At 42.0% G+C, this 26,951-nt stretch overlaps 1 protein-coding gene across 1 annotated transcript in view; it reads right to left on the minus strand.

Annotated features, from left to right (window-relative positions):
- Positions 1 to 26,951, minus strand: part of LOC128694910 (choline/ethanolamine kinase) — a 626,519-nt gene that overhangs the window by 172,843 nt on the left and 426,725 nt on the right. The window contains exons 3-4 of the mRNA XM_070094266.1: positions 23,434 to 23,533; positions 7,824 to 7,952 (exon numbers count right to left, since the gene is read on the minus strand). Of these exons, the coding sequence (XP_069950367.1) occupies positions 7,824 to 7,952; positions 23,434 to 23,533 (229 nt within the window). The remainder of the gene's footprint in view (positions 1 to 7,823; positions 7,953 to 23,433; positions 23,534 to 26,951) is intronic.

Below are 26,951 nucleotides of genomic sequence, written 5' to 3' on the forward strand. Positions count from 1 at the left end.
TAGCAGAATATGACTGAATTTATTATTGCTACATCAACCTGACAGGATGCTGATGTGTATAAAGCTGCTACGTCATTTCCACAGGGCTCAGCAGGAGGTTTCACTAGTTTAAGGCCACAACACTTAAAATAAATGTTCAATCCAGCACTTGGTGAGGTTTCAGAGAGGTTGCTGTCTGAAGTCACCAAATTTTCCAATGTGTGCCTGGCTGGCAGCGTCCCAGAGGCCATTAGACCCCTTTTCTTTAGTGCCTCATTGTGTGCCCTCCTGAAAAAGGATGGAGGAATCTGGCCCATTGCAGTGGGCAACACCCTTCGGCGCCTAGTCGCCAAGGCTGCAGTACGAATGGTGAGTCAAGAAGCTGCTTGAATGTTGCAACCATCACAGCTCGGTTTTGGTGCTCAACAAGGCTGTGAAGCAGCTGCCAACGCAGCATGAGTATACATCAACAACATGTCCGATGAAAAAGCCTTGATCAAATTGGACTTTGCCAATTCTTTCAACTTAGAAGGGATGCTGCTCTCCAAGCAGTTTCTAGACACTTCCCTTCCCTCTATCCATTCACAGAATCATGTTATAGTTTGGCTTCTAAACTATTGTTTGAGAACCATGAAATTGACTCATGCGAGGGTGTGCAACAGGGGGACCCTCTCACCCCCTTTCTATTCTGCCTGGTCATCAAGGAAGTTACAGAAGCGCTCTCCAGTGAGCTCAATATCTGGATCTTGGATGATGGTACCCTAGTTGGAACAACAGAATCTCTCCTATAGGACATTAGAAAAATTAAAGACATGGGAGAGAGCCTGGGCATATCTTTGAACCCCACCAAATGTGAAACAGATTCTACCAATCGACAGATGATCCAGAATATTAGTGCTGTTTTACCAGGAGCACGAGCCATTGATCCAGCCAACAGCACTCTCCTGGGTGCTCCTCTTGGGTCCAATGCCATCGATCTGGTCCTAGAAAAAAAATCTCAGACCTCAGGATGATGGAAGGCAGGATGAAAGACATAGATACACATGATGCCTTCTACCTACTCACCAGGTGCCTGTCAATCCCAAAACTAACCTACTTCCTGAGATGCTCCCCAGCCTTCAGGAGTCCGAAACTCAAGGAATATGACTCCTTTCTAAAGATCATGCTAGAGAGTGTATTGAATTTTTCCCCTTGAAGATGGACAGTGGTTGCAAGCCTCACTTCCAGTCAGGCTTGGGAGGCTGGGAGTATGCAAATCCTCCCAGACTGCCCTACCAGCTTTCTTATCCTCTTCCATAGCATCAAACAAGTTAATAAAACAAATTCTTCCGGACAACCTCAGTGATTCAGCAGGAATACAGGACTCTAGCTATGACAGTGCCATCACTGAATGGGAGTCTCTTGCTGCTCCAGCACCAAAACCTAGTGCAGAACTGGCCTACAAACGGTCAAGTTGAGATGGCCCCATCGCTGAAAAGATGCTTGCCAGCATGCTTAGGGCTGTAACATCAGACAGGGAGACTGCCCATCTCCTAGCTGTGAGTGCACATCACTCTAGGGACTTCCTCCAAACAGTTCCCATTTCGGCAATGGGAACAAGCCTCGACCCTCTGCAGGGGCTCTGCACCTTGCTGCCTCAATTCACGTGGAATATACGTGTATTTGCGGCGATGCACAAGCCGACCAACATGGTCTACATTGTCTTAACTGTTCCAAAACCAAAGGTTAGCATGCAAGACATAATGAAGTCAACGACATCATAAAGAGAAGCCTTGCTACAGCTCGATGCCCAGCCTAGAGAGAGCCACGATCACTAGCAGCCAACAATACCCAAACTCAGCAAACCACCCTGATGGGATCACCATCTATCCTTGGAAGAATGGCAAGCTCCTAGCATGGGACTATACCTGTGTCAACGCTGGCTGACACCTACATCCATCACAGTGTTGGGCGACAGGGAGGAGCTGCTGATTACAGGGAGGAGTACAAGATCAGCAAGTACAGGGACATAAGCCAACAGTATCAATTTGTCCCAGTGGGATCAGAGACCTTGGGATCATGGGGAAAAAATGCCACACATTTCCTTAAAGAACTGGGTTCCAGATTCGACACCACCAGGGACCCAAGGGCAGCCACTTTCATGTTCCAGCACCTCAGTGTGACCATCCAGAGGGGAAATGCATGCTTCATACTGGGCTCGCGTCCGGCTTCGGAGGAGTTGGAGGAGATTCATAAGCTGTGATATATTGTACCAATGTATTCTTGTTCATGTTTGTGTTTTCTGTCAATGTATTCTGTCTATTAATAGAGTACATATATAATATAAATTATAAAGGATGGTAGGAGAAGAAATTTTGGGCACATGCCCCAGCTCTGAGGAGCTGGATGAGGTGTGAGAGATACATGTACTAGACATGTATCTCTCACACCTCACGTATTGTATCTCTCACACCTCACGTATTGTATGTGCCATCTTTGTATCGGCAATGTACCTCTTAAATCCTCTGTGCCATATTACATAATAAAATATACCCACTGGCCACTGGTAAAAAAAATGAAAAGATGGGGTGCTAGGGGAAGTGGAATATTCAAACGGCTTCAGGAAGAAATCCAAATATTCTTCCTTGAAACCTTTTTATCCAATTCGCCGAGGCTATGGGTCCCACAATTTACACCAGAGGTGGACCCCATATATATATGTATATATATATATATATATATATATATATATATATATATATATATATATATATATATATATAATATATATATATATATATATATATATATATATAATATATATATATATATATATATATAATATATATATATATATATATATATATATATATATATATATATATATATATATATATATATATGTCGTGCCGAATAGGCAGAACTTGCGATCTTGGCTTAAATAGCAACGCTCATCTTGCCATATAGGACAAGTGAAAATTTGTGTATGCAATAATTTCGCCAAAATCATTCTGAACCTAACGAAAAAAATCTATTTGATTGTGTTTGTTTAGTACTAAATTATTGTAAACGTATTTAAAATATATTTAGTTGGGTTAGGCTAAAATAAATTGCTCTTGCTATAATAGGGTTAGGTAAGTTTTCTAATATTCTTTTGGTACAAAATTAAAAATTTTTACATTAACATTAATGAAAAAAATATATCTTTAAACATATAAGAGAAAATTTCAGAAAGGACTTAATTTTAAATGAGTTCTTGCTATATATATATATATATATATATATATATATATATATATATATATATATATATCTTTCCTTCAACGCACCAGCAATATTCCACTGAGGCAGGGTGGCCCAAAAAGAAAAACAGAAGTTCCTCATTTTAAATTTAGTAATATATACAGGAGAAGGGGTTACTAGCCCCATGCTCCCGGCATTTTAGTCCCCTCTTACAACACGCATAGCATACGGAGGAAGAATTCTGTTCCACTTCCCCATGGAGATAAGAGGAAATAAACAAGAACTAGAAAGAAAACAGAAGAAACCCCAGAGGGGTGTGTGTGTGTATATATATGCTTGTACATGTATGTGTAGTGTGACCTAAATGCAAGTAGAAGTAGCAAGACATACCTGAAATCTTGCATGTTTATGAGACAGACAAAAGACACCAGCAATCCTACCATCATGTAAAACAATTACAGGCTTTCGTTGTACACTCACTTAGCAGGACGGTAGTACCTCCCTAGGTGGTTGCTGTTTACCAACCTACTACCTAGATTAATATATATATATATATATATATATATATATATATATATATATATATATATATATATATATATATATATATATATATATATATGTCGTGCCGAATATGTAAAACTGGTCAATTAGCAAGAACTCATTTAAAATTAAGTCCTTTCTAAAATTTTCTCTTATACGTTTAAAGATATATTTTTTTCATTAATGTTAATGTAAAAATTTTTAATTTTGCTCCAAAAGAATTTTAGAAAACTTACCTAACCTTATTATAACAAGAACAATTTATTTTAGCCTAACCCAACTAAATATATTTTATATACGTTTACAATAATTTAATACTAAACAAACACAGTGAAATATATTTTTTTCGTTAGGTTCAGGATGATTTTGGCGAAATTATTGCATACACAAATTTTCACTTGCCCTATATGGCAAGATGAGCGTTGCTATTTAAGCCAAGATCGCAAGTTCTGCCTATTCGGCACGACATATATATATATATATACATATATATATATATATATATATATATATATATATATATATATATATATATATATATATATATATATATATATATATATATATATATATATATATATACAGTCGTCCCTTGACTTGCGAAAATTTTGAGTTATGATTTACCCTCGTTGAGGAATTTTAGTTATGAGTTACAATAAAAAAAACTGATATATATATATATATATATATATATATATATATCAGTTTTTTTTATTGTAACTCATAACTAAAATTCCTCAACGAGGGTAAATCATAACTCAAAATTTTCGCAAGTCAAGGGACGACTGTATATATATATATATATATATATTTTTTTTATTTTTTTTATTATCACACCGGCCGATTCCCACCAAGGCAGGGTGGCCCGAAAAAGAAAAACTTTCACCATCATTCACTCCATCACTGTCTTGCCAGAAGGGTGCTTTACACTACAGTTTTTAAACTGCAACATTAACACCCCTCCTTCAGAGTGCAGGCACTGTACTTCCCATCTCCAGGACTCAAGTCCGGCCTGCCGGTTTCCCTGAATCCCTTCATAAATGTTACTTTGCTCACACTCCAACAGCACGTCAAGTATTAAAAACCATTTGTCTCCATTCACTCCTATATATATATATATATATATATATATATATATATATATATATATATATATATATATATATATATATATGGTGGGCTTCAGCCCAGACACAAGACACAATGATGATAAGGTATGAAATGGAGTGATGGAGGAGGCAGTGTTGGACATAAGTGGAAGGGAGGAAGGAAGGCAGAGGAGGGAGACACTATGTTACGAGTATTTATTTGTATTTATTTAATTTTATTATAAGCGCTAAACTGCCAAACCCTGTCCTGCTCTGGCCTGGCCTGCCTGCTCTGGCCTGGCCTGCCTGCTCTGGCCTGACCTGCCTGCTCTGGCCTGACCTGCCTGCTCTGGTCCGACCTGCCTGCTCTGGCCTGACCTGCCTGCTCTGGCCTGACCTGCCTGCTCTGGCCTGGCCTGCCTGCTCTGGCCTGACCTGCCTGCTCTGGTCCGACCTGCCTGCTCTGGCCTGACCTGCCTGCTCTGGCCTGACCTGCCTGCTCTGGCCTGACCTGCCTGCTCTGGCCTGACCTGCCTGCTCTGGCCTGACCTGCCTGCTCTGGCTTGTCCTTCCTGCTCTGGCCTGGCCTGGCCTGGTTTGGCATGCTACAAGTATGTTATATTTTATTTGGTGTACACACACTCCCATATAGGCTGCCTACCAACCAGGGAACCGGTGTTAAAAGTTTAACGATCAATAGGGTAGTTAAATCAGTACCTTGGTTCATTGGCCAATCACAGACAAGCCCGCCAAAGCTGAAGCAACGTGGTTCACTTGTGACAAGCGAATTGACAGACTTGCCTGAGCTGCTGCTTGATTACGGTGCACTATCTGGCGTTTGCTTTTGTCATCTTTTGCCCTTGTCAGTTTAGCACTTTTTGATTACAATAATAATTGTGATCTTTTGTCACCGTTTGTTACACTTACTACTCAACCTCTGTACATAGTGTACATGTATATATCTGGAAAATTACATCTGCTGAAGGAAACGCAAGTCACTTTCAAGCCCATTACGACCAGGTCGTAGGCCATATTGTACCTGTGTTCGTAATACTTGGCCTGTCCTACCTGCTCTGGCCTGGCCTGGCCTGGCCTGCCTGCCTGTTCTGACGTATCCTGCCTGCTTGCCTGCCTGCTCTGATCTATCCTGCTTGCCTGCTCTGGCCTGTCCTGCCAGTCCTGCTCTGCCTGCCTGCCTGCCTTTAATGGAGTGATGGTGGAGGGTGTGTTCAAGGTGAGTGTGAGGGAGTTGGTGTTAGGGATACGGAGGAGAGCGGAAAGGAGGCAGAGGGAGAATGAAAACTGGTGTAGTACGTGTACCGGACGCATACATGTTGTTACCAATCTCTGCCTGCCTGCTCTGGCCTACCCTGCCCTGCCTACCCACTCTGGTATATATCGTGCTGAATAGGTAAAACTGATAAATTACCAAGAACTCATTTAATATTAAGTCCATCCAAAAAATATCTCTTATAGGTTTAAAGATATATATTTTATTTTTACATTAATGTAAAAGTTAATTTTATACCAAAACCTTAGAAAACTTGTCTAACCTTATTATAACAAGCGTAATTTAAATTAGCCTAATACAACTAAATATATTTTTGATAAGTTTACAGTAATTTAATAAACATAATTAAATATGTAAAGTAAAAGGACACAAGTGCAACTAATGTGACATTTATTGTGGCAACGTTTCGCTCTCCAGGAGCTTTATCAAGCCATTACAAACAATACATGGACAATTAAATATATTTTTTCGCTAGGTTCAGAATGACTTTTGCAAAATTATTGCATGCACAAATTTTAGCTTGCCTTAGTCGGTAAGAAGAGCGTTGCTATTTAAGCCAAAATCGCAAGTTTTCTCTCTATCCACCTAAATATAATGTGTGCTTTCTTCTATAGTAACCACCACGACACAATGGTAGAGCGCAGGAGCTGTTTTACGCGTATCTAATTATAGTCAATACTATTTTTTGCAAGTACACTGACTCTAGCATTGAAGAGACAAGATGGATCCCTCATTAGGGTTGGTGGTGGTTTAGAGAACTAGGAAAACTTAACTGATATCACAGACTTATCACTCTGTTGACATTACCCAGAGTGAGTTTCTCTCTCTTCTTTGTAACCACCACTGTACAATGGTTAAGGGTAGGCATATACACGTACAGCGTCGGGTTCATTTTCCATCCAGGAAATAAAGAAAAAAAACACTTGATATTTACAGGTAAATACGTGAGGTACTGAAGCTGAGGTCGATCAACACCACAATAACAGTGGGACAGGCCAACCTCAGGGAAGGGAATTCTTAAGTAATTATAACACTACCTCTAATGGAACGACACGTTTGAAACTCCCGTAGCAGATGAACTCTTAGTGGACTACTTGATAGCCACATTTTCCTGCTAAAATCTCCCAGCTCTGGTTGACATAATTCATTATCTCATGTATGCAACCATCATATGTATGGCACATGACTGGGAAACAGCCAACTTTTGTTTCTGCCAGGAAACTTTTCCTGGAACAGACTAGAAGCACAGTGCGAGTCTTCCCACAATGCAACTATCACATAGAAGACAGCAGCAACACTGTGGGTACTCCCACAAGGCAACTATCACACAGAAGACAGCAGCAACACTGTGGGTACTCCCACAATGCAACTATCACACAGAAGACAGCAGCAACACTGTAGGTACTCCCACAATGCAACTATCACACAGAAGAAGGTAGCAACACTGCGAGTATTCCCACAATGCATCACACAGAAGAGGGTAATCGTACGCTGCTGATGTACTTTATTTTGTTAGTTTAATGGCAGTGCGCTAAACCCATATCAGCCATACAGCGCCAAAAGCAAGGGACGTAATCAAGTTAGACTGTATAAAAAAGGAAAGTTGTTCTAATCTAGTGTAAAGAATGTCTCAGCAGAATCACAACACCCGCCTTGAAGTGGTTTACTAGTGTTACACAGGTAGTCACGATGGTACTCACCGGGATGAACTGTTCCAGTCTACCACCAGGGAACACACCGTACAGGCGAGGTCCCAAGCGTCTCTCAGACAGCAACGCAAAGATCACACTCTCAGCCAGAACACTCTCCAGCGCGTCCTCACCGTGAACCTGTAAGTTTAATCACCTTCATTACACAAGTTGACATTCTAACAATTGTCTTACATAGCAACATGTGTAAAAAGTACCTAAGATAATTCAGTTAAGTTTAAAGGACCGGTGGCCTGGTGGCTAAAGCTCCCGCTTCACACACGGAGGGCCCGGGTTCGATTCCCGGCGGGTGGAAACATTTCGACACGTTTCCTTACACCTGTTGTCCTGTTCACCTAGCAGCAAATAGGTACCTGGGTGTTAGTCGACTGGTGTGGGTCGCATCCTGGGGGACAAGATTAAGGACCCCAATGGTAATAAGTTAGACAGTCCTCGATGACGCACTGACTTTCTTGGGTTATCCTGGGTGGCTAACCCTCCGGGGTTAAAAATCCGAACGAAATCTTATCTTATCACTATATAAAGTAGTAGTCCTCCTCGCCTATATATACTGGCTCACTCATTCTCTTCTTTCAGTGTGACTTGTGAATGGTACAGATCGGACAGTAACGTTGTCATAAGTTTTCTCTCTAAGTGCAGGTTATCCGTGTATTGTTCCAGTCACAGTATTGTGCCTTTTTCTTCTTCCTAAGGAGTACAAAACAAGGGACTTTAAATATTCCCATTAATTACGGTGCTCGACTGAACTTGTATGTGCAGCAAATGTGATCTGTACATTCTCCAGATCCGCAATTTCACCTGTCTGAAAAGGGGTCGTGTACATTAATTGTCGGTATAAAATACCGACACAATGGAAATATAAACACATATGCAGTATAATGTGATTCTTTATTGACAACATTTCGCCCACACAGTGGGCTTTTTCAAGTCACAAACAGATCTACCTGGGGTGGAAGGTATGCGAGTATTTATAGTCAGGTTCAGAATGCTGTGGTCAGGTGGAGAATGCTGCATCTGGTGATCTACCGAGTGGGGTTACAGAGTCTAAAATCTTGGGTAGCTTGGAAGGGAGATTGGATAAGTATGTGAGTAGACCTTCTGCAGCGTTCCTCCATTCCTATGTTCTTATGTGGGATAGCGATGAAGAAGTTTCTTGGCAAGTGGTTCAGCTATGTTATAGAAGCCATTGTTCTGGGTGAAGTTGTCGGATATAGAGATAAGCGACGATTCCAGGATTCTTCGGTATTGAGTGTTGTCTTCTCTGGCGATAAGTCTTGAGTTTCTGTAGTGTATTAAATGGTTGTGTGAATTACGGTGTTGTACAGAGGCATTCCTTGTATCATCAGACCTGCTTGCGTATTGGTGTTCTGAAATACAGTGGACCCCCGCATAGCGATTTTAATCCGTGCAAGAGGGCTCATTGTTATGCGAAATGATCGGTATGCGAATGAATTTTCTCCATAAGAAATAATGGAAATCAAATTAATCCGTGCAAGACACCCAAAAGTATGAAAAAAAAAATTTTACCACATGAAATGTTAATTTTAATACACACAAACTGAAAAGGCATGCACAATTACAGGACACTTACTTTTATTGAAGATCTGGTGATGATTGATGGGATGGGAGGAGGGGAGAGAGTGTGTTAGTGTTTAGAAGGGGAATCCCCTTCTATTAAGACTTGAGGTGTCGAGTCCTTTTCTGGGGTTACTTCCCTTCTTCTTTTAATGCCACTAGGACCAGCTTCAGAGTCACTGGACTTCTTTCGCACAACATATCTGTCCATAGTGGCCTGTACCTCTCGTTCCTTTATGACTTCCCTAAAGTGTTTCACAACATTGTCAGTGTAATAGTCACCAGCACGGCTTGCAATAGCTGTGTGAGGGTGATTTTCATCCATGAAGGTTTGCACTTCAAGTCACTTTGCACAGATTTCCTTAATCTTTGTAGTAGGCAATTTCTTCAATTTCTCTCTCCCCTCCTTCGAACCAGTTTCCTCAGGTCTGGCCTCTTGCTGTTGAAGTTGATCTATCAGCTCATCAGTGGTTAGTTCTTCATTGTCCTCCTCCACCAACTCTTCCACATCATCCCCACTAACCTCCAACCCCAAGGACTTTCCCAATGCCATAATGGATTCCTCAATTGGCATAGGATTCTCAGGGTTAGCCTCAAACCCTTCAAAATCCCTTTGGTCTACACATTCTGGCCACAGTTTCTTCCAAGCAGAGTTCAAGGTCTTCTTAGTCACTCCCTCCCAAGCCTTACCTATAAGGTTTACACAATTGAGGATATTAAAGTGCTGGTCCATGGGCTGCAGGAGAGGAGTGGTATTAGGAGGCAAAAACTTCACCTTAATGAATTTCATGTCCCCATAAAGTCACTCTGCCACGTCTGTAGGATGACCAGGGGCATTGTCTAACACCAGGAGGCACTTAAGTTCTAATTTCTTTTCAGTTAGGTAATCTTTCACATTGGGGGCAAATGCATGGTGTAACCAGTCATAGAAAAAGTCCCTAGTGACCCATGCCTTACTGTTTGCCCTCCACAGCACACACAAATTCTCCTTGAGGACATTCTTTTGCCTGAACGGTCTGGGAGTTTCAGAGTGATACACTAATAAAGGCTTCACTTTGCAATCACCAGTAGCATTGGAACACATCAACAAAGTAAGCCTGTCTTTCATTGGCTTATGTCCTGGGAGTGCCTTTTCCTCCTGAGTAATGTAGGTCCTGCTTGGCATTTTCTTCCAAAACAGGCCTGTTTCATCACAATTAAACACTTGTTCAGGTTTCAGTCCCTCACTGTCTATGTACTCCTTGAATTCCTGCACATATTTCTCAGCTGCTTTGTGGTCCGAACTGGCAGCCTCACCATGCCTTATCACACTATGTATGCCACTACGCTTCTTAAATCTCTCAAACCAACCTTTGCTGGCCTTAAATTCACTCACATCACTAGTTGCAGGAATTTTTTTAATTAAATCCTTATGCAACTTCCTAGCCTTTTTGCTTATGATCGCTTGAGAGACGCTATCTCCTGCTAGCTGTTTTTCATTTATCCACACCAATAAGATTCTCTCAACATCTTCCATCACTTGCGATCTCTGTTTCGAAAACACAGTTAAACCTTTGGCAAGAACAGCTTCCTTGATTGCCTTTCTGTTGCCCACAATAGTAGCGATGGTTGATTTGGGTTTCTTGTACAACCTGGCCAGGTCGGCGACACGCACTCCACTTTCAAACTTATCAATGATCTTTCTTCATCTCTATAGTAATTCTCACCCTTATTGCTGTAGGGTTGGCACTAGAAGCTTTCTTGGGGCCCATGGTCACTTATTTGGCAGATAAAATCACCAAAAACACTGTAATAATACGAAATGTTCCGATTGTATGCTTGGATGTTACCGCGGAGGCTGGCTGGTAAACAATGCCACCGGCGGCACATGTGAGGCTGGCTAAGGGCGCACATTGGACGCGTCTCGGACGAACAGCGGTGAGCGGGTTTTTGAGCAGTATGTGAGGCAAAATTTTTGCAATAAAAGCGAGCGTTATGCAGATTAAACGTTATGTGATGCCGACGGTATGCGGGGGTCCACTGTACGTGTTTGGAGGTCTCTTGATGTTTCGCCCACATATAATTTGCTGCAGTCATTACAAGGGATTATGTATACCCCTGCAGAGGATGGAAGCTTGTCCAATTACTGGTAATGTCCTTGATGGTCGTGGAGCTAGATACTTGGAATGAGGTACTGGAAAAGATGTTGGAAACGTGTCTGGCAATGGAGTTGGTGGGGAGGACTATGTATCTCTTCTCGGCAGTGTCTTCTCTGGGTGTGTTGAAGATGTTTAATGTCCATCGTCTGCAGTCTCTGATGAAGTGACGAGGATAATGAAGTTTCGAAAATACTTGTTCAATTATAGTGCATTCTTCCTCAAGGAACTCATTGCTGCAGATTTTGAGTGGGTGCAGGAAAAAAACCTATAATTACACCACGTTTAGTTTTGATGTCGTGTTGAGAGTAGAAGAGGAGAAGATAGTTTTGGTTGGTGGGATTTTGATAGACTTTAAAACAAAGTTCGTGGTCAGCTTTGCAGAGAAGAACATCAAGGAAAGGAAGAGTGTTGTCGACTTCAAGTGTGAACTGGATTGAGGGCTCGACCTGGTTGAGCTTGTCTAGGAGAGCTTGAACGTTGAAGCGTCTGGGAGTTATGAGGAGAATGTCGTCAACATAACGGAGCCAGGTGACAGAGGAAGGAATAATGGTGGAGAAACACTCGGCTTCCAGATGTTCCATGTATAGGTTTGCCATGATGGCACTGAGTGGCGAACCCATGGATAGTCCAAAAGTCTGCTGAAAAAGGTGATTTTCGAAAGAGAAACACATAAAGCCAACACATAGTTCAACAAGGTCGATGAAATCGCTGGCTGGATTAGGAAGATCAAGTGAATCGTCAATTTTCCTGCACAAGAGATCGATGGCTTGTGTAGTAGGTACTTTGGTGAATAGGGAAGTTACGTCAAGGCTGGAAAGTTTCTTGTTCCTGATGTTGATGTTGTGAATGCGACTGAGAAGATCACCCGAGTGTTTAAGATGTGCTGGACTGATGGTGCCCAAGAGTTTAAAGAGGTGTTTTGCGAGAATTCCTGAGAGTTGGTGGGGAGCACTGCTTATTCCGGAAGATATGGGCCTCAATGGGATACCAGACTTGTGAGTTTTTGGCAGGCCGTACATTCTGGCGGGTCTGGGGTTGCTGGGTATGGTGTGCAGAAGTTTCTTCCCTTGTTCTGAGTCCCTCAGAATGCAGCGAGTCCATTGAAGAAATGTTTTAGTAAGGTTGTCCACTTGGTTAGTTGTGAGAGATTTGTAGGTATCTGGGTCATTAAGTAGATTGAGCATTTTGTTCCTGTAATCGTCAGTGTTCATGATAACAACACCACCTTTATCCGCGGTGGTGACCCTGATGGTTTTGTCTTCTGCTAAAGCTTTAAGAGCAATGATGTAATGTTGAGGTATGACTGAGGAGCTCCGTGTTGAGATGGCCCCTGAGATGATGCCTTGAAGATAACCTTTTAGGAAGGCAGAGTCACTGTGTCTGTAGTTTTTGGCGATGAAATTGAGGTCTTGTTTTGGTTTCGTAATTCCTGTTGCGAATTTGAGGCCTAAACTGAGGGCTTCAGTTTCTGTGGTTGACAGTGGACGAGATGAAAGATTTTGAATAATTTCAGGTCTTCCTAAACTTTTCCAATGACTATTATCGCAGAGGGTTTGTAGTTTCCTAGTAAGTCTGATCTTCTGTTGAACATTCACTGTGGTAACTCTGCTGCGAATGATTTCGGCGGTGCGTCTGTTCATGTTGCCCCGGAGTGCTGTGCCTAGTGTTCTGGCTTGGAGAAAAGCTTTCTTTGTAGCACTGTTTAAGTCATCTGCACACTCTTCAAGGTAGGTCCGAGCTGTAGCAGAGAAAGGAGATTTGATGTTGGCAAATTGAGGAGGAGTAGATCTTGGTAAGACCATTTCCTGGATGCAGTCCCGAAGAAAATTGTCTGCTGCGAAGTGAGTAAGCTTTTAGAAGAAGGTCCAGGTATTCTCTGTGTGAAGGATTCGTTTCTACTGCAGTGTTTGACACGATGGAAATAAATGGTATAAAATACCGACACAATGGAAATATAAACACATATGCAGTATGTGATCCTTTACTGACACCGTTTCGGCCACACAGTGGGCTTTTTCAAGTCACAAACAGATCTACCTGGGGTGGAAGGTACGCGAGTATTTATAGTCAGGTTCAGAATGCTGGGTCAGGTGGAGAATGCTGCATCTGATGATCTACTGAGTGGGGTTATAGAGGTCTGACGATCCAAGGAATTCCTGTGTACAACACCGTAATTTACACAACCATTTAATAAAGTACAGAAACTCAAGACTTATCGCCAGAGAAGACAACACTCAATACTGAAGAATCCTGGAATCATCGCTTATCTCTATATCCAATAACTTCAACCAGAACAATGGCTTCTATAACATAGCTGAACCACTTGCCAAGAAACTTCTTCATTGCTATCCCACATAAGAACATAGGAATGGAGAAATGCTGCAGAAGGTCTATTCACATACTTATACAATCTCCCTTCCAAGCTACCAAAGATTTTAGACTCTATAACCCCACTCTGTAGATCATTAGATGCAGCATTCTCCACCTGACTCAGCATTCTGAACCTGACTATAAATACTCGCATACCTTCCACCCGAGGCGTCACATCGTCAAGACTTTTATCATCGCAACACACAGTCGCTCCTCACCTCAAGAAGTGTTCCTTCGATCCCCGTCGGGGAGTGGAACATATAATCATCGTAACAGCACCTGACTTACTCCATGATGCTTGCAAACCGTGTAAGGATCAAACCCAACAGTGGAGTAATAAATGACTCTACTAAACTTTCCCTTGCTGCCGCTGTAAAGACTTGTCTACAGGTTAAATTTACAGCCATCCACTCGACGATGAAAGACTCGTTCATCGTCGTCTGTACTGACAATTATGAAGCCTCAAAGCTGATGGCCGACACATCTATGAAAACCCTCAGAGACCGGCAGTTTACCATCTCCCCTTCACCTTTTTTGCTGGCAAAACGTTCCGTTTTCGTCAAACGGCTGGACAAACTCGTCACTTCTTTATCAACTGAGGATCTCAAGACCTCTATCGAGGAACAAAATATCTGGGCGTCGATTGAACATATCACCAAAATCCCCAACGCCTCTACAATGATCAAGCTAACCTTCTCCAACATCGATATGGCTACTAGAGCACTGTCTGACGGCCTAGCTATCTCCTATCATATCCATCCAAGTCACATAGAACCCGAACGTTTCGCCCACATCTCGCCATGCTGGACCTGCTACTCCTATCACCACTCAACCCCTGACTGTCCTCTGAAAGGGAAGAAGTACTGCACAAACTGCGGTAAAGACGCCCATGACTTCAAGGAATGTTCTACTACCACTACCTCTCCTACCTGCCTCAACTGCAAGGGAACTCACCACACCCTTGCAGCAAAATGCCCTCTACGTAAAGAAGTCCTGTCTAAGAAAATCATTGAAGAAACCAAGAACAACAACCCTAAATCGCCAACATACGCTGCCATTGCAAAAATTCAATCAGATACCACCGAACTCCTTCAAGCTACACAACAATCATCTCCACCCAGCCAGTCCCTCTCTGCTCTTCCTGACGCTGCTCCATCCAAGGTGCTATACTGTATGATGTATGCACACCTCACTAATGCTGCAAACCCTGGCTCATTCAACACAACAATCAATGAACTGTTTTGCCTTAACATGCCAAACTTCAACTTTCCAGACTCGCCACCATCACAAGACCTCATCAAGCTAATTCCAGACATTGTTAACTTCACCTCAACCCCTGGTCCTACTCGTATCTCTGACCAAGACTCTACTCCAGAACCAACACCACCGTCTACTGCCACCTTTCACCACCCACCACCAGCCCAACAAACCACAACCGACCAACACTCCCTGCCTCCTCTCAACACAGTCACAGAAGACGAAATAGAACCAGAACATTATGAACAACCCTCGGACAACGACAAAGTAGTAGTCGAAGAAGTAACCGAAGAAGAAACCACAGGCAACCGTTACCTAAGCCAAGCCTTTAATGGGTCTTTAACCTTCTACACCACCCCCAGCCTCCCAACCGAAATGAGCGCAGCTGATATGCTCCACTTAATGAAAGGAGGAGCTGTTAAGTACACCTGCACGAAACCTCACCAAATTCCTTTTGAAAACGCACTATCTTACCTCGTGACGAATCTGAACTGCTCCAACCTCAGAATGCAACTATTCCACATGTCCAAGAGAGACTTCAAATGACTCAAGAGTGGCTCCATCACCAGCAAAGTGTAGCCAAACACACAACACACTTCCACAACACATAACGTGAGCCTCCCGGCACCTGACGTCCAAACCAGCTCTTCACCTCAGCCTGAAGCATATCAGCCAGCGAGCACTGTCTGCAGTCTGCTCTCTCCTCTATGTCCTCAACATGCCCTCTCTACACTGCCTCGCAGTGCCACGCAGCTGGGTTTAGCCCTGGCTCTTTCATCTACAACTCAAGACCTTCCTCTCACCGACTATTCTTCGTCTGTCCACACTTCCCCACTCACCCACCAGAGTCCCAACAGAAGAGACTGCTATGTGTGTTCTCAGTGTCTGTCCCACGATCAACTTAGCTGCTGGGTTAAGCCCTGGCTCTATTTCTACAACTAAGAACACTCCTCTCCAGCACTATTCTTCGTCTGTCCCGTCTTCCCCGCTCATCCCATTTGGGATCTTACCTGAACTTTCGTTCGTTCGTTCGTTCCACCCCAGGTAGATCTGTTTGTGACTCGAAAAAGCCCACTGTGTGGGCAAAACGTTGTCAATAAAGAATCACATTATACTGCATATGTGTTTATATTTCCAGAGAACAAAGTATTATGATTCGTCTGTATGATCTGTCTGGCTGTATGAATATCAATATGTATGATCTATCTATGATCTGTCTGTATTATGATCCATCTGGGTGTATGATGACCAGTATGTGCATGATCTGTCTGTAAGATGATCCACCTGTCTGTATGATGATGTATAAGTAGTTTAGAAAACCAACAACCCTTGCGGTTTAGCGCTTCTTTTGATTATAATAATAATAGAAAACCAACAAGTTGATAAATGAGACATATGTCCAACACTTGAGTATATTGTGGAAATGTTTCGAAAGTCAGTGGCTTCCTCAGTCCAGTACAGAGATGAATGGAGGAAGCAGTAGTTTGAGGTAACCAGTCCCTCAACCTGGAATCGATGTATTAAGTCCATCAATCCTGATACAAGTACAGTATATGCACGGACTGAACACATTGTGTGGAGAAAATTTTCAAGTAAAAGGGAGAGTATCTCTCAGCCCTCAGCCCCCTTCAGCTCTCTGAGAGACTTAGCCCTCCCAGAAGGGGCTAGTGGACTCTTCCTTGCACAACAACTTTCATGAGAGTCATATATGTACTATGTCTCTCTCCTTGCTAGAATTTCAGATCAACTACACAATGAGGGTTAAACGAGAGTAATTACTCTTTTCCCCATAGCAGGGAAATTAAGAGAAAACTTGCACCCTACTCTGTCTACAAGTCAGGAACATTATGACTTCTGGTCTTCAGCTAAATGACAAGAAACCTGCCATCTTGTGTTAATACCTGTTGCAGTCTATGTCATTCAGTACCATCATTTGTACATAACAGGGAGAACACGGAAACGCAATAGACACTATGTGATTAGTTCTACCACAAATTTCCTGACTTATGTAAGAGACCTAGTCTAACTTTCCTAGTTTCCTGAGATTGTCAGAATGAACAAGAGTCAAGAACACACTGGTCATTACTGACCCTTTGTCTTTTAATGATAAGGCGGCAATGTCCTCGTGACACATCCAGCCTTTGAACCAATCTGAGCCTCCTCCCTACAGTTCATCGTCCACACAGCTTTATATACATTCGTTGCTAGTTTGTGCAACCAGAATACAAGAGGGCAGGTTTCTTGTCATTTAGCTGTTGACTATAAGTCATAATGTCCCTGACTTGCAGACAGAGTGGGGAGCAGATTTTCTCTTATTTTTCCTGCTATGGGGAAAAGGAGTAATTACTCTCGTGTAACCCTCATTGTGTAGTTGATCTGAAATTCTAGCAAGGAGAGAGACGTGGTACTTACATGTCTCTTTCATTAAAGTTATTGTACAAGGAAGGAAGAATCCACTAGCCCCTTTTGGGAGAGCTAGGTCCCTCAGAGAGCTGAAGGGAGCTGAAGGCTGAGAGATAACCTCCCCCCCTTTTACTGGAGATTTTTCTCCACACTGGGGAGTGGGCAAAAGTTCACCAAAGGTGAATTATTTATCTCTTAACATCATTTTGATTTTCTCACTCGCTGTCACTGCTGTCTTTTCTTATCAACTTTAATCTGTGGGATTTCTGGAGAATCTCTCTGTAATTCTTAAATCTCCAGTAAAAGGGGGAGGGAGGTATCTCTCAGCCCCTTTCAGCTCTCTGAGAGACTTAGCCCCCCCAGAAGAGGCTAATGGACTCTTCCTTGCACAACAACTTTAAAGAGAGACACATGTATGTACCACATCTCTCTCTCCTTGCTAGAATTTCAGATCAACTACACAATGAGGGTTAAACGAGATTAATTACTCTTTTTCCCAAAGCAGGGGAACATTAGGACTTCTAGTCTACAGCAACAAATGTATATGAAGCTGAGTCCAGCATATTCCTTTGTGTGGACGATGAACTGTAGGGCGAAGGGCAGAGGCTCAGATTGCTTCAAAGAACAGATGAAACGTGTGTGTCACAAAGGTACTGCCACATTATCGTTAAAACACAAAGGGTCAGTAGTAACCCGTGCGTTGTTTCTTATTCATTCTGACGATCTCAGGAAACTTGAAAAGTTAGACTAGGTCTCTTTGTGAGTCAAGAAATTCGCAGTAGAACTAATCACAGTGTTTGTGTCTCCATGTTCTCCCTGCTGAGGATAATTCCACGAAACCATGAACAAATGGGTCTGGGATTGAGTGTGAGATGGATGGAGCTGGTAAAGAGGAAATGGTCACCAGCTGTTAGACTGGCAACTGTTTTAAGTGGCAAGTGGTTCACAGCTCAGGAAGAAGATAAGGAGGGTTAACAGAGAAGATGTGAAGGTAGGAATTCGATTCTCTGCTCTCCAGGACGAGTGTACTTCAGTGGTTAGTGAGGCTAAAGGTATCACTGACTCCCCTGCTAATCAAGATAAGACTATTCTAATTGTAGGAGATTCTCAGGTAAGATATATGGACTGTGCTTTTTTGTAACAGAGATAGGAAGGTAAGACAGAGGGTGTGCCTCCCAGGAGCTGGTGCTGGTGACATAGTCACCAGATTGGATAATATTATGTCAGGTAATGAGAAGCCCATTATCTGTCTTAGTGCTCGGAGTAATGACATTGGGAAGGGTAGAAGACAGGGGCTACTGGATAAGTACAGGTCAGCCATAGAAGTAGTCAGGTCTAAGGGAGGAATCCCAATCATATGTAGCATCTTGTCTAGGAAGGGAGTGGGCAATGAATGGATGTCTAAGGCAATTGGTATAAATTGCTGGCTAGACAAGTACTGCAAGGAACTTACAATCCCATTCATTGATAACTGGAACAAATTCTATGGCAAATGTGATGTGTATGCAAGGGATGGGATTCATCTCTCTGGGGGTGGAGTGGTTGCATTACCCAATTCGACTGAGGGGGTAACTAATGATTTGTCTAGGACTTTAAACTGATAGATTATAGAGGAACAGGTGTTTGTGGGAAACAACCAGGCTGCAGTATTAGGGTTGAAAACAGCAGATATTACTGGGATACCTCAGGGATATGTTTAAAAAACAATATTCAAAATAAAGTTACTAGTAAAGGCAAAGTAACTGATCAACAAAGAGAGAGAGTAGAAGGCAATGTGTGATTAGCTCCCTTAAGGTTTACTATACAAATAGGAAACTAAGAAATAAGATAGATGAGCTAAGTTTACTTGAAAGTGCAGGTAATATAGATATTATTGCTATAACAGAGACATGGTTCAACCTGAAAGATAGAGAAATGCCTTCTGAAAGCAACATACAGAGTTATAAACTATTCCACACTGATAGGGTCAACAGGAAGGGTGGTGGAGTGGCGATGTCAGAAAAATTTAAATAGTCTTAGACATGATATATGATTAGAAATATCAGACACAGAATCTGTTTGGCTACAGTTTCTAGAGGGTCATGACAAATTAATTTTGAGTGTGATTTATAGGCCCCCAAACCTCGATAGGGAGAGCAGTAAGCTGTTATGGGACGAAATTCATAAGGCATCTAGATATGAAACTGTTATATTAACTCTTAAACTGTCCAGACGTAGATCTACGTTCACACCGCCAGCGCTTCAAACATTTTATTTTACATGTTTTCAAATGTAAAATAAAACGTAGATCTATGTTCGGAGTGCTACGCGAGTAAACGTAGATCTACATTTGGACAGTTGAAGGGTTAATGGGAGATTTTAACTTTAGACAAATTGATTGGAACAATGTGACAGGAAATCTTGAGTCTAGTGACTTTCTTGATATGATTCAGGATTGCTTTCTAAAACAGTTTGTGACAGAACCAACTAAAGGAAACAATCTTCTTGACTTGGTTCTTGCCAACAAAAAATTGCTAATTAATAATCTTGAGGTTAATGATGAGCTTGGGGAAAGCGATCACAAGTCACTTAGTTTCAATATATCATGGAATTACCCAGATAACTGCAATCAAATCTCTGTCTCAGATTTTCACTTGGCTGATTTCATGGGACTGAAAAATTACCTGCGTGGGCTAAATTAGGATGTCCTGACTATGGGTCAGGTAGGTGGTCTTGGTTGCCAATATAACGTTTTTCAGAGCATAGTTCTAGCTGCCCAGACAACTTTCCTTCCGAGTAGGGAAATTAGATCTAACAAAAATGATCCCAAATCGATGAACAATATATTAAAACATCTCATTGGTCAAAAGAGAGGCATATATAGGCGTATCAAAAGAGGGGATGGGCAGTTAAGAAATCAATATGTTCAATTTAAGAGTGAAATAAAAAAAAAGGAATAAGAAAAGCAAAAAGAGATTATGAGGGTAAGGTCGCAAGGGTTCTTTCAGGTATACAGAAGTAAGATTAAGGACAAGATAGGCCCACTTAAGAGTAACTCTGGTCAGATCACTGACAGTGATAAGGATATGTGTGACATTTTCAATACTTACTTCCTCTTAGTTTTCACCCAGGAAAACACAACAGAAATTCCAGAAATAATAGATTTTGCAGCACAGGGTGATAATAAACTATGCACGACTGCAGTAACTAGTGATATGGTTCTCAGACAAATAGAGAAATTAAAACCTAACAAATCCCCAGGCCCTGATGAACTGTTTGCAAGGGTGTTAAAGGAATGTAAAGAGAAACTTAGCATACCTTCAGCTCATCTTATCAACATATCACTACAAAATAGCATAGTGCCTGATAAATGGAAAATGGCAAATATAATGACTATTTACAAGGCAGGTGACGGGTCCTTAGCTTCGAACTATAGACCAATAAGCCTTATCTTCACAGTGGGAAAATTTGTGGAATCAATAATTGCCCAAGCAATTCATAGCCATATCGAAAGGCATAAATTGATTAATGAATCATAGCACAGTTTTACAAAGGGGCGTTCCTGTCTTACGAATTTACTAACTTTCTTCACTAAGGTATCTGAGGAGGTAGATCATGGTATTGAATATGATACTGTGTATATGGACTTCAGTAATACTTTCAATAGAGTTCCACATCAGAGGCTATTGAGGAAACTTAAGGAACACGGAATAGGAGAAACTTTTTCCTGGGTAGAGGCATAGCTTATATACTGTAGTCAGTTGATGCGAAGCAGAAGGAGGCGGGGTCATAGTGGTACCATCCACTAGTCGAAGTAGGTCTTCGTCCAAAGGTTGGACAAGTTTTGAAGAATTCTTTGTATCAAGATCCCATGATGCAGTGTCTGACAGTTGTGATGAATGGTTTTGAAAACCGACAAGTTGAAGATTGAGACACTTATGCAACATATGAGAATCTTTATTGAAGAAACGTTTTGCCACACAGTGGCTTCAGTCAAATACAAAGCAGAAAGGTGTAAGGAGAGGAGGAGTTCGAGGTAATCAGTCCCTCAGCCTGGAGTCGATGTGTTCAGTCCATCAATCTTGTAGAATGTACAGCATAGGGCCGTAGACGTGACTTAAATACTGTAGTCAGGTGAGGCGAAGCAGGTGGGGTGATAGTGGTACCATCCACTAGTCGAAGTAGGTCTTCGTCCAAAGGGCCGTCTACGGCCCTATGCTTTACATTCTACAAGATTGATGGACTGAACACATCGACTCCAGGCTGAAGGACTAATTACCTGAAACTCCTTCTCTCCTTACACCTTTCTGCTTTGTATTTGACTGAAGCCACTGTGTGGCGAAACGTTTCTTCAATAAAGATTCCCATATGTTGCATAAGTGTCTCAATCTTCAACTTGTCGGTTTTCAAAACCATTCATCACAACTGTCAGACACTGCATCATCATGGGATCTTGATACAAAGAATTCTTCAAAACTTGTCCAACCTTTGGACGAAGACCTACTTCTACTAGTGGATGGTACCACTATGACCCCGCCTCCTTCTGCTTCGCCTCACCTGACCACAGTATTTAAGCCACGTCTACGGCCCTATGCTGTACATTCTACAAGAATGTTGCAGTGTTCCTTCTTTATGTTATGTACTTATTCCCCGAGACACTGTCAGTCTTCAGTTAAGTCACCGATATCGGCCTCGTGTCAACACCAATGACACAGGACTCCAGTTATGAGTCTGGCAGGTTTTATTCCCCTTTCATTTGTCCCAAGACACTGCAGTGTTCAGGTATATGTAAGTAGAATATTGCCCCCCCCCCCCTTAGAGACTGTTATAAGAAAATCATCTACAAAAACCCATTGAGAATCACTATGCATTTCAGATAAGAGTGAAATGCTGGATATATGCTCCTTTGGGGCAAATTGTATTTCTAACTTGTTAATCAATAGCCTCTGTGGAACCTGATACAGCATCCCGAAGAGATTTCCAGGAAGCAGATGCTGGAAATCGTGCTGTTAAAAGATAAGTAACGCTTGCCTTATGTTTGTTTCTTAAAGGAAAGTGTATTTATCTAACCAGTTTCTCCACACATTGACTCCAGGCTGAGAGACTGATTACCTCATACTCCTCATCATCCGAGTTTTATCTCTGAATTAGACCGAGGAAGTAAATGGCTGTTGAAACGTTTCCAAAAATAAGATACACAAGTGTTACACAAGTGTCTCATTTGTCTGTATGATCCATCTGTATGCATGATGATCCCAGTCTGTATGATGATCCCTGTCTATATGATGATCCATCTGTCAGGTGATCCGTCAGTTTGATGATCTGTCTGGATGATTCATCTGTATAATGAGCCATCTTTATGAATGATGGTTTGTCTGCAAGTTGCTCCATCTGTATGATAATCCGTCTTTCAGCATGATGATCCATCTATCAGTATGATCAGTTGTGTAAGATCCATCTGTGTGAATGCATGATGATCCGTCTGTGTGTATGATGATCCGTCCGTCTGTATGATGATTAGTCTGCATGATGGTTCGCTGTATGTGCGCATTGTATTAATGTTGGTAGAATTACCGACAATATTTTAAGTAAAATGACACAAGTGCAACTAATGCCACAATAATACGTCGCATTAGTTGACTGGCGCATGTTTATGCATGCGCCAGTCAGCATGTGATAAATGGTTTAAAACCGACAAGATGAAGATTGAGACACTTCTGCAACATATGGGATCTTTATTGAAGAAACGTTTCGCCACACAGCGGCTTCAGCCACTATATGGCGAAACGTTTCTTCAGTAAAGATTCTCATATGCTGCATAAGTGCCTCAGTCTTCAGCCAGTCAGCATATACACAGAAGCGACAGAAGGTTGTCTTACCTGTCCATATATTCTAAGAAGGACCTCTGAGGGCTCCGCAGCCTTGGACGTCTGTGAGACAGGCAGCGCACAGTAGTACAGCATGTTGGACAGACCCCCACTGAAACACAAACATTATCTCTCTTAGTAAGCATGTTGGACAGACCCCCACTGAAACACAAACATTATCTCTCTTAGTAAGCATGTTGGACAGACCTCCACTGAAACAAATATTTTCTTCATTATATTGTCCAGGGCCGATCAAACACTGTTATACTGTCCAGGACCGATCAAACACTGTTATACTGTCCAGGGCCGAGCAAACACTGTGTTATACTGTCCAGGGCCGATCAAACACTGCTATACTGTCCAGGGCCGAGCAAACACTGTGTTACTGTCCAGAGCCGAGCAAACGCTGTTGTACTGTCCAGGACTGATCAAACACTGTTGTACTGTCCAGGACCGATCAAACACTGTTATACTGTCCAGGGCCGAGCAAACACTGTTATACTGTCCAGGGCCGAGCAAACACTGTTATACTGTCCAGGGCCGATCAAACACTGTTATACTGTTCAGGGCCGATCAAACACTGTTATACTGTCCAGGACCGATCAAACACTGTTATACTGTCCAGGGCCGAGCAAACACTGTGTTATACTGTCCAGGACCGATAAAACACTGTTGTACTGTCCAGGGCCGATCAAACACTGTTATACTGTTCAGGGCCGATCAAACACTGTTATACTGTCCAGGGCCGAGCAAACACTGTTATACTGTCCAGGGCCGAGCAAACACTGTGTTATACTGTCCAAGACCGATAAAACACTGTTGTACTGTCCAGGACCGATCAAACACTGTTATACTGTCCAGGGCCGAGCAAACACTGTTATACTGTCCAGGGCCGAGCAAACACTGTTATACTGTCCAGGGCCGAGCAAACACTGCGTTATACTGTCCAGGACCGATAAAACACTCTTGTACTGTCCAGGGCCGAGCAAACACTGTGTTATACTGTCCAGGACCGATAAAACACTGTTGTACTGTCAGCATAGTTGCTGATCCCTGTATTCCCAGTATTATATAGCATAGCAGTAGCATCATCCATGTGCTTTAGACACGAGACCCCTCGTAGGCCTGTGGCTTTGTGTGACGTCACGGGATGCACACGAGGAGGCCCATTCCTCTGTCCCGGCCTCACTCGGCGGCAGACCATCCAGGCGTAGACAGGCAAGGCAGCTGGGGCTCCATCCCTCATCTCAGTCTCACAATATATTTACCATCCTACAAGTGTGTCTACTTTCAACCTACGATATCTCCATTTAAGAACCATTACGATAAATGGTGGCATCGGAGGGCCTGTAATTCTGACGATTACAGCGATTTCTGGAGATAAAATTTCGACCAGCAAGACGGCCATTTCGTGTCACCAGTAGGCCTATCGACTACCGAGATTCACCCAGCCAGCTACCTCAAGCCAGCTACTCTACCAGCTTCTACATTATTCACTGGTCAGTCTCTTTGTATTAGTGTTAACTGCTTTTTGCATCACTCACGAGGGGTTGACCCGAGTTTGCAAAATAAGCCAGTTTCCAGTCTGTGGTGGGGGAGTCAGAACAACCGAGTCCAGTCCAGCCTAGCCTACTCCATCCAATTATTTTGCCTGCCAAGCCAGCTTCCACCCCTGCTGTGCTCATCGTGTGAAGTTATCAAGCTATTCTGTGTGAAGGGTTAAGATAAGCCAGCTAGCAACTAACCCAGGTGTCTTACCCCAGTACTCAAGCAAGCCACGTGAGTAGTCTTCATCGCTTGTGATTCAAGCTCCAAGCATTCTGAGTGTTCCTTGTCATCCTTGTGGTGTTGTAGTATTTCGTGGGTTTATTTTAAGCCAGCCGGCTTAGAATTATCTTCGCGGCAGTGTGGGTGTTCTCAGTGAGGCTTACGACGTTCAACCCATAAGCCCAGCCACTCACGATCACGTGTGTCGCACCATTGCCGGTCTCAGACGCCTCGCTCAGCCATTAACCCACAAACCCAACTACAGTCGGCCATTACAACTCACCTTCCTCATCAGTGTTTTGGTGCACTGCTAAGGGTTGTAGCACCATATTTTAAGGACCACATAGGGGGTCAAGAGCTAGAGTGTGTCGTGCCATCTTTAAAAGCCTCCTGTGTGTTGTCTATCGCCGATTTAAGTGCAATTCTACGATCATCTGTGCAGAGGACAGCAGCAAGACGATATAAACAATCCATCAATCTCATTCTTCAAGTGTTACAGCGATAATATTTTTTTTTAGAGACATTTGCGAGTGTTGAGACATTTCTTTTGTGTTCCCAGTGAATTTTTCTCTTAGTGACATTCAGTGACTCTTGATCAGACTCAGTGTTTATCATGTACTGATTGCATAAATTTCTTTTAATCTCCTTAATTCAGTGTTAATTTTCGTGCATTATTTTATATCTGTTGTGTGTATCTTTTTATACACTTGAAGTAAGTACTGAGTGTTTTTCCTTTGTTGTGTGTGCAACATATGAGCAATATAGAACTTGTGTTTAAACTTCAGAATTCCAGTGAATTAATTCAGTAATTTTTCACCTCATATTCTGCATCACAACTCAGTGTTGTCTGTTAATTTTTTTTTTCTTCCTAGCATTTGTGTATTTTTGTTTTGTTTCCTGTGTGTTGAACATTCTTGTGTTCATATTCTTTTATTCAGCCAGTGTTTAATTTGTCTTATTTCCACAGACAATAGTGCCATTATTAAAGTCCCAGCAAGAAATCACTTTTACAAAATTTTTCACACATCAAGTTTCATTGCAAGAAAATCCTAGTACTGTGTTTATGTTGATGTGTTGTGTTCTGCATCACTGTAAGTGTTCAACCCCCTGTTTTATGTATTTTTTGCACCTATTATTTTTCATGTTTTATTGAACAAATTCACTCTTAGTGCAATTTTTAAGTTCTCCTTTTAAAGTAAATTGTTCTTTTGCTTGTTGTTTAAGTGCAGTTAAGAGTTAAAGTGTTCATTCCTTGATATATTTCTTTTCTTGTGTGTTATAATTTTTATTATTGCACATTGACTCATTTAACTATGCTGACAGCTCGGTCATGTTACGTATGTCGTCCCGACATACACTACTATACTATAGGCTGAACAGGCAGGCGGATCTGGGCTGATTCTATACAATAACAAATTCATATATAACTTAGAACTAATGGATGGTACAACATGATTTTGACGTAATGGGTGTTAACGTAATCATTACAAACTATAAGAACAAATCATTATACAATATGGATGGAATTGATCGATCGATCTGTATTCATGCACTCTACGGATTCTGAGGAAGAATAATTATATACAAAGAAGTGTTTAACAGAAAGGCAGATTCGGTGCACTCAAATCTAGACTGTTAATTCTCAGAATACGGAGGGAACGTGAACACGAAAATTTCTGACAAACTGATCAGCTAATAATAAACACACAGTTGACAATTTCATTCATCTCGGACATCTAATTATACAGACTATGTACATTTAA

This window comes from Cherax quadricarinatus, chromosome 45 (assembly GCF_038502225.1).
Source record: "Cherax quadricarinatus isolate ZL_2023a chromosome 45, ASM3850222v1, whole genome shotgun sequence".
Taxonomy (NCBI): Eukaryota; Metazoa; Arthropoda; class Malacostraca; order Decapoda; family Parastacidae; genus Cherax; species Cherax quadricarinatus.